The sequence below is a fragment of the Cupressus sempervirens genome, chromosome 5 (genome assembly GCF_028749045.1).
Source record: "Cupressus sempervirens isolate cs-2001-9-10 chromosome 5, ASM2874904v1, whole genome shotgun sequence".
Taxonomy (NCBI): Eukaryota; Viridiplantae; Streptophyta; class Pinopsida; order Cupressales; family Cupressaceae; genus Cupressus; species Cupressus sempervirens.
Genome location: NC_143122.1, coordinates 321,103,187 through 321,119,895, shown reverse-complemented (window position 1 = coordinate 321,119,895; position 16,709 = coordinate 321,103,187). Strand labels below are relative to the sequence as shown.

The 16,709-nt window shown below is 35.4% G+C and overlaps 1 protein-coding gene across 2 annotated transcripts in view; it reads right to left on the bottom strand.

Moving 5' to 3' along the window:
• The window catches only part of LOC149555955 (methylthioribose kinase-like), a 45,089-nt gene extending 37,646 nt beyond the window's left edge, over nucleotides 1-7,443 (bottom strand). For both annotated transcript variants that reach the window (XM_089830077.1, XM_089830076.1), the window contains exon 1: nucleotides 7,151-7,443. Coding sequence is in view for 1 of the 2 variants with exons in the window: in XM_089830076.1 (XP_089686202.1) it covers nucleotides 7,151-7,351 (201 nt within the window). In the remaining variant the exon portion in view is untranslated. The remainder of the gene's footprint in view (nucleotides 1-7,150) is intronic.
• Nucleotides 7,444-16,709: the final 9,266 nt, after the last annotated feature.

Genomic DNA, 16,709 nt, shown 5'->3' with positions numbered 1-16,709 from the left:
TATTTAATATCGTTGATCATTTGGAATCATTTGTGCATAAAATCAGTATTGGAGAACTCATTGGTGTAAAGGCACCGTACAGCTCCACATACTTCACTAAACTACCAATCACTTCCATACGGACTCGCCCAACACCGTACTCTTTTCACTACTTTATACCCTCCTGATACACCGCACAGGATCACCCTATCATACTACCTTTTGCATTACCGTATGGCCTGTAGTCCACACCATAGGAATTGCCTTGGCTCTATCGTACGGGCTGTTCATTTACCGTATGAACAACATTGAGTGTTGTTTCAAAGTGTGTTCAACTTGCAACCTGTGCGCTAAGTCAGAGTATCTCAAAGTTTTCCTTCGGACCATTACAATGGTATCAAAGCAATTGCCGTCGTGCCAAGATTGTCGAGATCCCCTTCGGGAAGTCATTGTCTTTGGGTTGAGATCCCCTTTGGTCTGAAATTGCCTTCGATCGAGACTACCTCTGAACAGAGATCCCCTTCAGGTCGAGATTGCCTCTGGATAGACATCCCCTTCAGGTCGAGATTGCCTCTGGACAGAGTTCCCCTTCAAGAAGAGATCCCCTTCGGCCTGAGATCGCCAAGATCCTCTTCGAAAAGTCATCACCTTCAGGTCGAGATCCCCTTCGAGAAGTAATCACCTTCGGGTTGAGATCACCTATAGACCAAGATTGCCTCAAGATAGAAAGCCCCTTTTGGACAAGATTCCCTTCGAGTCGAAATTGCCTTCATATCGAGATTGCCTCCGGACAGAGATCCCCTTCGGGATGAAATCCCAGTTGGGCCGAGATCGTCAAAATCCCCTTCGGGCCGACATTGCATTCGGATCAAGAGTGCCTCTAGACAGAGATCCCCTTTGAGCTAAGATTGCCTTCGAGCCAAGATCACCTTCAAGACATTACACATCCCATATCAACTTTAGGTACACAGCTCCACCAATCTATTGTGCTACTCTAATAATAACAAGTTACAACATTATACCCGACGTTGTGAAGCAACATGCTTTGGATCCTTTTTACATCTTCTATGCTATGATGCACAAAATTTGCCCCTTACCAGTTGCATCATCAACCCATGTCTCGTGACTTATCTACCAAAACTTAAATGTCAACATTAGGTGACCCCATAACATTGTCTTTCTATGATTATGGGTTGTATTATCTTGAGGATGAATTCTATAATTATGAGCTACATTATCTTGAGGATGGGATATATCACTTTTGTTATAACAACCAGACAAGCACTTCTTCATTGAAAACTTCATACTCAATACTTCTAGACTTCTCTACATTAGTTATTTCATGTAAGTACTACAAACACGTGCGAATGAGAAAGTAAACTATCGTCATCCCAAATCATAAATTTTGACCTCTTTGCTTTCTTTAAAATCATCAATCGCCACCAAATTTTGGTTTGAGTCATTTTCTTCCCAAATAATTAAAGGTGGTAGTGTCTCAAATATATCATCTTCCCATATCGAGGGCCTGTGCGCCAAGTTTCTCAAGTATCCTAGAAATCCATGTTTTGATTTTTCCTCATGTGTAGGAGTTGTGTCATTATAGGAATCAACTAACACACTAGAAGATCACTCAAAGGATCTATACAATTATTGTCCATATCAAACTCATGCTTAAGATTAAGAGAAGTCATGTTCATCTCTCTTCTAGGATCATCTTTGCTTAAACCCTCATATGGCTAAAGTGAAAAATTAGTTGCATCTTCAAATGGATTCTCTCCATTGTGATGATTTACATGCTCGACGTCAATGACTTCAAGACGTTTATTGTTATTATGCCTCTTATCCATCTTTTTAGCTTCTTCCAAAAGTAATTTCTCTAAAAATAATGACATATCCGATTGATATTTTTAAAAAAGCTTGAATGAAGTCATTCATACCATTCATAAGTTTTTCCATATGTTGATTATTTCTTTGTAGTTTTTTCTATCCCTTTCTTTAGTTGTTGAGGCAGAAAGGAAACTACGTGTTGTGGTTCCACAACGCACACCCCTTTTTGCGATTTCACAAAAGGGGGGCCCCCTTTTACATTTTACCTTGGTCTTGCATCCTCCGTCCTCTAGGTTTGTCAACTTACGATCTCTTCTAAGGGACCTTGGCAATCGAGAAGCTCCGGGGTTATGTCTAGTAGGTTTCTAGATTAGTCTTTTGGCTAGCCTTAGTGCTCTTTGCACTTATGCACCATACGCAAGTGTGTATCTGTGTAAAGTGTGAAGTTTCCCTTAGTGTTTTTGCTTTGTTTATAATCCTTGCGCATGTTGTGCATTTGCAGAGCTCTCCAATTGTGTAAAGTCCGCGAAGTCCGGTCGTTGAAGATTTAAGGAACTGGTTAAAGCACGGATGCCTCTATGAAGTTGCGCAAGTGCGTAACTCCAACGCTTACCTGGGGATCACCTTCCTCGATGCTAACATTAGCAGCCCAGGGACCTATAGAAGGGCGTTGACCCTCCTCATTTGTGCACTACTACTCTCTGCTTTCGAGTTTGTGCACTTCTGAGCTCTAATCCTAGTTAGTCTCTAGTCCTTTACGTACTTGGTGTTTTGTCTTCGTGTGCAGGGGCGCACATGGCTTCCTCCACCCACGTTTCAAATCATTTTTGCTAAAATCCATTATTTCTACCTACACACCTGCAGGTCCGTAGCCTCTACATGCCACATATGTCCTTCTACTTGTCTTTTGCAACCCTAGGGATTTCCTAATCTTAGGCTTTGCTCAACCGTGTACCTACACAGGTGCGTAGATGCAATTTTTGCTTCCTTGGAATGCATTTCTGCACACTTGCACAGGTGCACAGCCCTGGGGATCCCCTTTTTTCAGTTTTAGAGCCTTTCCGCCTCACCACTCAATTTGTTCTCGTCTTTTTTGGCTATTTTTCATGTATGGGCTTGTAACTTGGTACTGACAAGTTGTCTTTATGCAGGTAATACAATGGCATCCTCATCAACAGCGCGGGCTAAAGTCGCATCTCTCAGGCTCATAAAGTATAAGTTCAAGGTGGTGCCTCTAAATCCAAGTTTATGGATCCAGACTCTAAGATAAAGGACACAGAGCTTGGTAATATTGATTGAAACCACTTCCTCGGCATCTGTAACAACCCCCAGGAGAGATCAGAAATGATATCTTCTACGGTGATGGTAGGCTTAGTAAATTTTGCTTCACCCCCAACATCAGTTCAATCCTTAGAACTCACCTTTAAACTGGCCAACCACTATGTCTCGGATGAAAAGTTGGTAAAAAGTGCGACTGGAGAGATTGTGTTGGACATAAGGCCAGACAATATCGAGAAGGTCTTCCATCTCCCCATATCCGATGAGTACTATGCCATCTCTTTCGAGAGTGCCCAAAGGTGGTACAAGGACAATAAGGAGGTTGATGAATTGGTCCAAACAAAATATCTAATCACTCTAACCCCACATGGTAGAGCTAGCAGGGTGGATTTGAGTTGAGGTTATATGATAGCAGACATTGGCTACTGTGTTGCGTTATTGAGTAGAGTCGAGGGATTGCCCGTCTTGAGTCATTTAGAGACGTGGATGATCCATTTCATTGAGAAGATCGGAAACAGGAGCAACAGGATAGATTGCGGTACCATAATTAGTGACTCTCTTGATGAGCAACTCACTCTGGTGAAGACAAATCCCGTTTCCACATGACTTCCTACTTGGATTATTTGTTGGTTGCTCAGGTAGAATATCCAAGTTTGTCAAAGAAGGGAAGCCTGCAGAACATAAATAGTTGACCTTATATTGTATACCCTCATATAGTGCCAAAAAAGCTCTCAAATAAATACTAGATTATCAATTATGCTTTCAAATTTGCAGTTATAAGATTTGTGGAAGGAGATTATGTAAAGAGATTGTATGTTGAGGTCGTTGAGTGTGTGACATAGATTGGCGCATACTTCATCCAATTCAAGACATTCACATGCATTAGAGCAGTTGGGACAACTTCACATTCCAAGAAGCTTCCAAGATATCATTCAGACAAGTTGATACTGTTGGAGATCAGCCGACAATTGATAACAGCTTATGAGCGATGCAGACTAAAGCATTGGAAGACTTGGGACTAGCCTATTTCGATCGGGCCATACACTATTAATTAAGGAATATAAAGACATTAAGTCTTTTGAGTTAGAATAGGAACAATACCCATTAGAGGACTTCCCTACTACTCATCCCTATTTTGATCCTATTGGAATGTACACCAATGTGATGAGGCGGGAGTTCACCCTTGATGCTACCGTGGAAGATCATTGGCTCAATTGCACAAATGATTATGAAGTGAGAATTTGTGATCACTGCCAGATGATCCTACCCCTCCCAAAGGCAGCAATTGGCCTCAAAATTTCTACCAAGGTTTGGAACATAGTCACACCACCTTGGGGGATGGGGGGACAGGGGAACGGTGGGACAAGTTTCTAGGACAGGGGCACAGAGGGGCCTTAATTTGGGGACGGTGGGGGGAACGGCAGTAGGGGACTGAGGGGGTTGTATATACTGTACATATGGTACTTAAAATGCTAGTTATGAAAAGATGTATTGCACTATAAGATATAAAGATGTAAAAGAGTAAATACTTGAACATTGCATTGAATTGGAACATCGTACATTGAACATAAATAGTCAAATCAGCAAATAGTTAACATTGGGATGTGCCCCCCATCCTCGACGGATGTGGTGGAATCTGGAAGTACCGCTAGGGATAGGGGAACAAAGTCCCCAAGTACACGATGCGTCCTCATTCCCAATGCATGGGGCAAAAAGGGGGGGTGCGTCCCCATGTTACTATGGTTTGGAATAAGGATTCTCTAGATGTTTTGGATCCCTTGTACAAAACTAACAAGATTTTTTACCAGCCCATTTTGAACGCCGCAGTGGACAAGACAAAGAATGATGATATTCAGTTTTGTGCAAGGCATGTGGTGGAGTTGACCAACAAATGGGTCAACAAACCTTACCCATTAGATCTAGTACCAGACATACCTTCTTTGGTAGTGCCGACATGACCAGAGAAAGGAAAAGGAGTTAAGGTTACAGCTCCTACCTAAAAATCTTCCTCACTGGTTAAGCCAGATATAGTGTTCCATCATGAGAGGGACGTGGCATACCTTAGCCAGGAGGAGAAGGGAAAGGGGAAGAAAAGAAAATTTCTCATCGTGGAAGAGGAAGAGGCACCTACAAAGGAACAAATTACACCCAAAGGACAGTACCAGTAATGATAGAACCTGGACCTGTGAAGGGGAAGGTATACAATAGAAAGAAGAGTAGTTACATTTCGCCCACCACCCTCAAGGCAATCCCTAAGGCACCAAAAGAAGAGGCAGAGGCTCTGGAAGATAATGTTCCTCTCATGAGGAGAACTCGTATTGGCACGATTGCCAAGGCTAAGAAGAGAGATTCCAGACACAGACCCCTCATGCACAGGAACAACTAATTCACGTTGATGAATCTACAGATCAAGGTAAGGGGGAGGCACCTGAAGAATAAGGATCGGATGTGTTTGAATGGTCCGATTTTGACTTTACACCCGTAGGAGCAAGTGGACTAGACACGTGGAGGAGCCTAAGGGCAATGAATCCACTATTCAGTCTACTGTAGGGACACCTAGTTAGTAGCAAAATGTAATTGGACTTGTGATATCCTTCTAAATTCTAATGCAAGCTCCCCCACCTTGATACATCGTGATCAATGAGAATCTCCTTCAACATGGATTCGCGAAGAATCCATAAGAACCTAATCTCTTAACTCAAAAAGCAATGTGACAGACTACGATTTTGATTGTATATGTCAACAATTCAATCATCATAGGGAGTTCTCCACAGATAAATGCAACAATAAAGAATGATCTCAAACAATCGACTGATATGACAAATCTCCCAACTCCTGCATCATTGTCTTGGACCTCGAGTGTTGCAATAAAAGAATCAAAATTTGGTCTCTACAATGAAATATCCCAAGGCATTGCTTGAGAAATTCAAGATTGAAGAGTGCAAGCCTATGCCAAACCCCATGGAAATAGGAATGCAACTTTCCCACAATGATTCATCAGTTCAGTTAAATGGTACTATTAATCACCAATTGACAGTCTCATGTACCTAAACCTACAAAAGGTCCAATATCAACTATGTTGTCAGCAAGTGTTTTTAAATTTTTTGCAGCAACTGCGGGTGCCTGTTGGAAAGCAATAAAGATTGTTTTGAGATGGATATGGTCACAGCAGAATATGACCTAGACTACTAAAAGATTACAATTTTCTTCACACGAATATACACATGCAAAATATGCAAGTTCTGTGAATGACAGAAGTCCGCTTTAGGTTTTGTTTTCCTTTTGGGACCTATTTCCACAACATTAGGGAGAAACAAGCAAACAACTGTTGCTCACTCTTCCACAAAGGCAGCTTGATTCTCCTCATTTAAGATTTTATATACTCGGTAATAAGTAGAATCCATAAACCATTAGCCCTAGAATTCAAGCCTTGAAACCTAATTCCTAAAAGATAAGATCAAGAGCTGTGCTGCTTTTTTCTGTAAAAGTCATCGATCACACTGAAACAAGAGTGTTTACTACGACGACTAGAAGAAAATTCTTTTAAAAGTGTTTAGTTTCAAAGGTCAAATACCCAAAAATTGGCTCTATTATCTGTAATAAAATTTGAAGCAATAAATAATGACTAAATCCTTGCCCGCACCCACGTACACACTTTCACATGCTCTATTCTGATAATAAACAGAGCAGAGCAGAATGGATCTGCAGAGATATAGTAAATGAAAGCAGCACATAAGTAACTATGCAAAAAACGTGTTTCAATTTACGTAATTTCAATAAGAGGCTAAACAAAAAAAAGAATATTTCAAAATAAAATAATTGTTTTGTGCCCACATCTCTATTTGTATATGAGCTCTAATCACTCACAGAACGAATCCCAAAGCCACGTAACGTAAAGCGGAACACAGAAAAGTTATCTGATCACTAAGAGAGTTAATCCTAAAACCAAGTAAACGAATTCAAAACATAGATAAAATTCCCGCCAGAGTACTAGTTTATGTTTCTTCAATCTGACAAAAAATAACAATAATTGAATGGAATAAAAGAGCAAAAGAAATGTAAATACCTGTTTCAAAACAAAAGATCCTTTAGGTCCATTGATAATATAAACAAAATTGAGATTGCCATCACCCACTTCTTTGATTTCAAGCTCTTCGGCATTCTTGTGTCCTGTCTTTTGAGCTAAAGTAGGTGTGCTGTTAATGTAATCTATAAGGCTTCCTATTCCATCCAATGCGAAGAAGGTTTCAAATTTTTTGCTACTCATTTCTGCAAGGGAGTTGGATGCGAAGCGGACTGGATTATCGACTAGAAGTTATTATTAATTCAGTGATGCAATCTACAGACTAAACTTTGTACAGTCGAGGAATGAGCATCCTAATGTAACTTAGAGACTACAGATTTTGTATGTTCAATGAATGTGGTCAGAAAGGGATCAAATCGGTACTATGAAGGAACATGCTTGACCACGGGCATTATTCAGACAGGAGCTACATCATCACCTCCAAGAATCATGCTTTGCTCTAACAATAAATAAATTAGGACGCATTGCGTCTAGTTCCTGCCTGCCAATGTATAATTAGAGTATTCTAAAAATATCAGACATTGTTAAAATAAATGTTAAATTATATATTTTCACTTTGGTGGGAAAGAAACAAGCATATCTTTTGTCATGTTTCTTCACATATGAGCAAGGTGCAAGATCAGATTGAGAAATCTATATCCGAAAGCATTAATTCTTCAATTGCTTCTGTTAGTTTTAATCACTATTTATCAGCTTGGGATAGTAGTATCATTCAGAATTGGAAAGCTATTCGCATTCCTATGGGTACTCATTCAAATCCAAAATTATCCAGCAAAGTTGATAGATCAAATGTCAAGTGGACTCCGTTATCTGGTTTTGTTAAGATTAGCTTTGACCAGGCAAATCAAGAATTGGAGCTTGCATTAGAGATGAGTGTGAAAGGGTTTTAGCAATTAAATCTCAACCTTTACCTCCAGGGACAAATAATATGGCAAAGGCACGCGCTTTGCTAGCTGGCTTAATACTAGCAAGAAGAAATGGTTTTCATTCAGTTCATATTGAGGGTGACTTAATGATTATAATTAAAGCATGTCTCTCAAAAAATTCTTTCAATTGGAAAATTACTTATATCCTAAAACAAATTTGGGGGTTATTGGATTCGTTTCGAGAGTATCAGATATCTCATATATATAGGGAAGGTAATTCTGTGGCCGACTATTTAGCAAATATGGGATGTGATGATCAACGTGTAGAGTTTGTTGCCTCGGCTTCACATCCCAATCTTAATTCTCATCCAATTATTCTGTCTGCCTTTCCTGTTCTAGCAGAACTTTTTATCCAAGACTCAAATTAATGTCTCCAATTGCAGCCCTTTGTAGTTTGTGTTGTCGTAGGGGAAATCTTTTGTGGGTTGCTTTTCTTCTGCTTATTTCTTTTGTATTTCAACGGGGAAATGGGGTTTTCTTTCTAGTTCTTTCCCCATGGAGTTATCGAACTAGCTATTTTTATATATAGTTTGTGGCTCCGTCCACATTTGCCAAATTTTTTTTTTTTAAATGTTAAATTAAATAAATAATAAAAAAGTTAATATAATATTAATTATAAAGTATCGTAGGAGAATTTTAAAGAAAGAAATACTTTTTATTCTCAATTCATTAGTAATCTTCATACTTTTAAATTAAATAAATCAAAAGAACCGAATGTTTAGAATGTTTAGTATTAGCCTACAAATGTACAACAATAGGAGTTCGTAGATAATAGAAAAAAAACATATAAGAACAAATGTTTAGAATGTTTAGTATTAGCCTACAAATGTACAACAATAAGAGTTTGTAGATAATAGAGAAAAAACATATAATAGAACATCGGTTTGTTTCCCTGCATAATTTTGAAAATATTTTACTATGCCAACATAAAATAAAAATAACTCAAAAGTAATATATGAATTGCCATTTTAGAGGCACATTACCTTAGTGATACTTGTTTAACTTAAAAGATTGACATAATGTTTGACTATTTATATAGTTATAAGCAATAACAAAAAAAAATTATTAACAAAAAAAAGTTTTGAGAATGTCAAGTGAAAATAAAATAAAAATATTTATACATTAATATCTTATACATTATTAAAAGAAATTTAAGCAAAAGTTTAATGTTAAATTATAAATTATTTCTATAATTTTATAATTTTATCTCAGACTTACTTTCAAATATAATTAAAAATATTGGACTCATTGACAAATAATTAGGAATATTCATATTAGTGTATTAAAATTCACAAATATCTTTAAAAGAACTTAAGAATTATGCTTATGCTTTAATTGCATGGTATATTTGGTTCAGTAATTCTTCATTATGTCCTCTAATGAACATTTTGAGAAATATGTAATGGAATTAGTTGGTTGTTATAGTCAATAAGAATGTTATCATAGTCACAATTCAACTTGCAATTCAATATTAACCCAAAATAATAGAACATGTAATATTGAACAACGATAAAAATTCTCTTCTTCATATTAATTTTAGGACTCCAACCACTGCCACTATTTGACAATTGGTTTCTTAGTATTGACATCTGTTGGACTTTTCATGCAAATGCAACTGTGTGTTTTGGGTGTAGTTTTTTCTTTGAAGAGGTTGTGAAGATAGTGTTTATACTCCTCTTAATGGTCTAAAAAATGATAGTGCAATTTTTATGCGTCTTCAAACCCTGTACAATTTCCTTGTTTCAGCAAATAAATTTAGATGCCTCAAAATATCCAAGTTGGTTGCATAGTGAAAGTGAGCCTCAAAATATCTAAGTTATCGATTCAGACCGCAGATGTGGATGTGTGAATTGGGTGCACGGATGTGCAATTTTTTGGGAGGATTTAGGATGTATTTAGATGTGTTTATGTATATGCAAAGAAATGCAAGAAATATACAAAATTAAATCATTCAATAGTATGATACTTCACCATTGACCAAGATGTCTGATAAATATTAAATAAGTCATTTCATATGCATTTATGTTCATGATTCTAATGCAAAAGAAAATCATTACAATTACAAAAATCAATATTTAGTTCATGATTCAATGTTAAATCAAGAAATGATAAATATACGATATAAAGTGCATGTTATAAAGTGCTCTTAAGAAGTTTTTCCTGAAAAAATGTCAAAATTGATGTTTGGGTGCACAGATTCTCATGGAGGCTTCTAGATGCCCTGTGCATGCTCACAAGAAGAGAGCATCTAGGTGCCCTGGATGCGCTTCCTATGAGCACATCCAGAGACCATCCAAGTGCCCTCCATTCACTTCTTGTGAGCATCCACAAGGCATCTAGATCCGAATCAGCTTTTGGATGAATCTGCTTTAGCCTTGTTGCCTAGTTATAAAATTGTTTCAATTTCTGAGCCATAGTTATTTTTGAAATTTGCCTCATTTTAAGCTTTAAATTGGTCTTTTCATGTTTCAGTTTTTGAAAGATCTTGTCCTTTACTATCTCCAGCTCATTCCCAGCTCTGCCCAGCACTTAAAATTTTCAAAATCTGACTTCTGAGCCACAAGTTATCACAGGTTAATGGAGAGACCCAAATTACGCATTTTCAAGTTTATCATTAACCATTAACCTCTCAAATAGGTTAATGATAACTCTCAAATCGCACATTTTGGAGTAGGTTAATTAACCTCTCCAAAAACACGTATTTCTTAACCTCTCAAAAAGGTTAATGATAAGCTTCAAATTACGTATTTTGGAGTACGTTAATTAACCTCTCCAAAAACACATATTCATTAACCTCCTTGAAATAGTTATTAACCTCATTGTTCAAAAGTTTAAAATTCCATATGTGATTCAAATGGAGTAACGTTTTTGCAAAGAAAGAGAATCAGGTTTGAAAAGATCACTTCGGCTCAGAATTCCATTGACAAAATTTATCTGCCACCTAGCTTGCACATTTGGAGATCAGCAACATAGGAGTGAAAACAACAAGGATTTTCTTGAACTCTTTGAAGTAATGAAGCTTTCTGGAGTTGAGCTCAATCATATAACCTTTGTTTGTTTTTTGTTTTTTTTCATATAGTCATGTAGGCCTACTTGATGATGGTACTTCAATCACATTGCCAAGTCTAATATAACCCCCAAGATAGATCACTATGCAGGCACAACTGGTCTTATTAGCCTTTTTGGCCATCTCGAGCAATCTCTAAATTTTTATCATTAAATTGCCAATAAAACCTAATACATTTGTATGGACATGCTTACTTGATGCTTGTAAAGAGGCAAAGGCATTGTTTACAAAGTGCAGCAACCTTTTGGTTAATTGTTCACATTGAGGGTGATACAGTTAAACTCTAAACAAACTGAAGGGAATAGCATAAGAAGGGAGTTCAAGAGCCTGTCAAATCCGACACAAGAACTTGGTTGAAATGTTGGAGACATGAAAGATCGCAGGTTCATTCTATATGGGTACATTTCCAATAGGGAATTTACATGATGTATTGCATGGGATGAAACCCCTTCCAATTATAGGATGAGATATTTGTCACAAAATTGCCATACACACAGCTCACATTTTATCATCCCTTCACAATGATTGCAAGATAGTGATTGTACAAATTGATATAAAGCTCCTGCAGATGCCATATCTTTTGGACTGAATGTGACTTGTTTGACAGAATGCACAATTGAATTATGGTTGAATTGTTTAACCAAATAATAGGCTTCAACTGGCGGCTTTGTAAATTAATCTGGCAATTAGAAAGGTCCCAACAACATTACACAACTGAATAAATTTGAGCCCACCGTCGAAGATTGAGAGAATTCCACAATCTAATCTTGAAGATAATGTGAAGGAGGACGAGAAGAGCATTTCAACAGCACAATTTATGTCCAAAACGGAGTTCATTTGACCATAAATTTATTAAAATTATGGTTTGGAGGTTGAACAGAATGAATAGCTAAATATGAGATATCTAGCTCTCGAGTAGTGTAAATGATGTTCAAAAGGGAGTTTGTTTGCAGAGTTAAGTATTCAGTGCGAAAGAGGAGATGCAGAGCTTCCGAACAACATAAATTTTGTTCACAACAGAGGTGTTTGATCTAGAGCTAATGTGGTATAAAACATTGATGAAGAATTGTTTGGCATGCTTCAGATTGCTATGGTTTATGTCTCTCTTTCTCCAAACCTACGTCCAAAGATGAGCTATTTTGTGAAAATGATCAAAGACATCTGGAGAGAATAGTCCCCAATGTACAAGTTCTTTGATTTGCTATCACAGTCACCCTCAATTTCCAAGGACACAGGAACAAAGTTAGTCACTAGCCTTGAAGAGGTTCATTCAGTTTCATATCTTCCACTTAGTTGTTCTGGAAAATGAGCAGAGCTCTTCTTTCTTTAATAGATTTGGAAAAGCTGCAAATTATAGTTGGCTCCAACATAGCTTCCACGTGCAAAACTAGTTATCTAATACACAACCAACATCTCCAGTGTAGACATTCTTAGTAATTCTAGCTAAAGTTTTGTTTTTGGAAGCTTTCCTTGTATAGGTTATTTTTGTGGAGGTTAATTAACCTCATCCAAATCACGTATGTGGGGGGTAGTTACTAACCACAAAAGGGTAGTTATTAACCTCTGTGTCTATATAAGGGCTCTTTTGGGCTTTGTAAAGGGACCTTTTGGCTTTGGAAAAAGGGAGCACTAAGCTAAAATTTTGATTAGGAGATGATATTTGGAAAGTATGTACAAATTTTGTCTTTGTAATCAAAAATTCCTCTTGAGTTCTTGTTGCAAGAAAATAAAGGAACGTGCAATTTGAGTTCTCTTCTTCTAAATCTAAATTGTTAGAAATGTTGATTCTCTTTGTAGTGAGTATTCTCATGGTATGGTGTAGATGTTTATGAATCTATGGATCAACATTGTGTTAGTAATAGTTTTCAAGTGTAGATCTTGATTGTTTTTATTAGCGGTTTTAATTTAGTAGTTCGGGAAAGCCTTGAAGTCGCGTGGTGCATTTGTCATCATGAGCTTTCTCACCTTTTAGTTTTAGATTCTTTATTCGAAAAGCATCAAAATCATATCATACGAGGGAGCTGCCCCTCCAAACGCAGATGAAGGCCACATAACAAGGGCCTATCCAACTGTTGTGAACGATTTGCCACACACTCCATTTGGAAAATTCTATTGTGACAAATTTGTTTACCAACAAGCCTCCAGGCTTGGAAGCTGCGAGTCCATAACAGAGAAAAATATATAATCACAAACTGAATAATGATCATAAACTAACCAAGGATAGCTTAGGTAAGCAAGATATCAAAATCAACTATTAGCATATGGAAGCTCAACTAGACTTTGGTTGAATTGGATGCTCAATCAAATACTAGAATTAAAAATGAATTTTGATGCCAGCTTTCTCAGCGGCATATAAAAGCATTATCTGCAAAGAAGTACGAAAGTGAACAGAAAAAGAGAATATTTTTCACTTGCATGTGTTCTGCCACATCCTGCATCCATTATACGTGTTACAAAACTAATAACAATTGAAAAATGAAACTATCACAATGAACATCAGCTTGGGGGTTGCCATTTTCTTTTGTTGTGTATCCTTCACATAATATTTGACTCCTAATTAGTAATAAAGGATCAATATCCCCACATCATTCCCAACACTTCAAAGAAAAGAAAAGAAAGGCATGTCCAGCACATCTCCTTTTCCCTAAAATGATGGGGTGCAAGAATCACATCTTAGATCCCCGTGACACTCCATGAAACATTGTTTTGGTTTCAGTAACTTATTCAATTTTTGAGCTAGAGGGAGAAGAGAAATGCATAATACATTAGAAACCTTGAAATATTTTTCAGAAATCCTAGAAGATCCTCAAAAATATAAATAGCAAAGAAAGTAGTAATTTCATGAAAAATAATAGCAAGTCAGTAATATTCCATTTTTATGAATTAATTTGGATCTGTAGCATGAACCTATAACACTTAGAATTGTGTCATAAATACAAAAGGATTTTCAAGATTTAGAGATTTCCAACTCATGTTGTCCTATGCACCAGGGGAATATAAGAAAGCAATTAATCAAAAATCTCCATTCTAATTTATATAACTATACAATCATTGCACAAGAGCATTGTAAATGAAGATAACAATAATTCAACAGTTTTAAGAACATATATGGAAGGAACTATCAAAATCTTCCAGTAAAGTCTATTGTGTCCTTCCCACAAAGAATCAACTACATGTTGCAAATCAAAACATGGCACAGATCAAATTTATTGGCATCTCTTTCAACAGACAACCATACTATGCTAAGGAGTAGAATGAAGAGAGAAAAAATGACTAAACAATTTATCCATTTGTTTTACTACCACTCAATATCATACCATGCACATAAGAATGAACAACACTTGAACAAATTAGAAAATAAAATAAGAAGAAGATGTGGGATAAATTGAAGCATAACTTGAAGGGAGGCAAATTTCTTACCTCAATATTTGTTAAAAAATAGAGGTAACAAAATACTCGGAGCTTCAAAGCTTCACACACCTGATGTGCAACCTCACTTAGGAGAGGCTTCTAAGAAGACATGAGATTGTATAAGTATGTGAATGTTATAGATTGTGGAATTAAAAATCCCAATGGCTAATGCACATTTAATGCAGATAGTTCTCTTCTAAAAACTACATTAAATGTTAACATTGATCACAGAAGAATCATAGCAAATATCTTGGGTTTTAGTACAAATTTATTAAAAAAATTGACTTTTTTAGATTTGGCAAGATTTGGCAGTAATACTTGTTCTTTTTTTGACTCTTTTAGATTTGACAATAATAGTTGTCACTGTGTTGTACGTGAGCACAATAAAATTCAATAGAAATGTTTCATTGTTTGATCAACTACAAGCTTTTAAAAAACCTTGAACACTGACTGTTCACTATACGAACAACAAATGTAATAAAGAAACATTATAGTTAAATAGAAAGATGTAAAAATTTAGAGATTTCATTGGCTAGATAAACTATAGAATAAACATCTCATGGATGCTATAGTATCCTACCTATCGGCAGGAACTAATAATTATCATTAAGAATCATGCTTTGCTTCAACTTTTATGTTTTCATGAGGTCAAATTCCTTTTTGGGAATGGACAATTGGGTCGAGGCTCTCTTTCAGGTTAGTCTAATTGATAGCTTCATATTTTTAATTGTAAAATTTAAAACTTATTGTTCAATTTTTTCTTTGAGGTGGGAATACAAGAAATTCATTTTTTAAGGATGGTAAAAAAATCCCCTCCTAGCTTTGAGGTTGGGAGGAAAATTCACCATTAATCTCAATCCCAAAATGTTGAAGAAATCAAATCATGGTGAGATAAAAGTTGTGATGTTTAAGTTCAGTATAATATTAGGGATTATTTTTTATAGGTTTGAGAAGTTTATCTAGTTGAATGATGAAGTGATCACTTTGTATAAACAAAAAGGAAATTCAATTAAAAAAAAATCAACATATTGTTATAAAATAAGAGTTTCATAAATTATTAAGATGTTAGGTTGGAAAAGTGATCCCTAATTTGTATTGCCACTTAAGTGATGTGTATATTTATTAGTTCCTCCCTTTGGCAGGAAACTAATGGAATCATTAGATTCCATATTAGTTACATAAATCTAAAAAATTGAAGATATACTAATATTTGCAAAAGTTATATTAATTTGAATGTTCTTTTGAAATTGAAAAATATAAATTTTTGAAAATTGTATTGGCCCATGATTTTAAAAAAAGTAATGAAAAAATTCAATTTACTCCAACAAAAATACAAATATTTTATAACAAGTCTATTACTGAATGCATTAATTACAACTTTATCTTTTCTATGTTTGTGACAAGTGGATTAACCTTTTAAAAAAATATGCAAGAGCCTACAACACAATGGTAACTTGTGAGCCTCTCATGTGGGAGGTCTTGGGTTTGAATTCCCTTAACACATAAAAATAATTAATTACAACAAATAACAATAATTAATTTAAGCTTTGGTCGTTTACCGATAGTAAAAAATAAAATTTAAAACCAATCATTTTTATCTTCCACCTCACAAATGAATGTCTAATCAATATTAATTATCCCTATCTATTTTCCTTACCAAGTTTAAATATAGAATTAAAATTTTTATATTTATTATTTTAAATATATTTATGATTAGTTATATTTTAACCAAATATAGAGTTAAATGTTTTATATTTCTTATTTTAAATACATTTATTATTTAAGATAGTTTATGAAGAAGAAATCATATGAATTTATAAAGTTAAATGTATTTTAAGTTGTATAATTTAGATATTTTAATCAAATATAGAGTTCAATTTTTTATATTTCTTATTTTAAATATATTTATTATTAGTTTTACATTGATATTTATTTTTGTAAATTGTAAAATGTTATTTCTTTAAGTTTACACTATATTTTACTAACTATTTTACCAAGTTCAAATATAGAGTTAAATGTTTTTTATTTCTTATTATTTTTATATTGATGTTTATTTTTGACAATCATAAAATGTTATTTTTTTAAAGTTTACACTATGCTTTACTAGCTACTATTTTACAATTTTTCTCAATTTTTT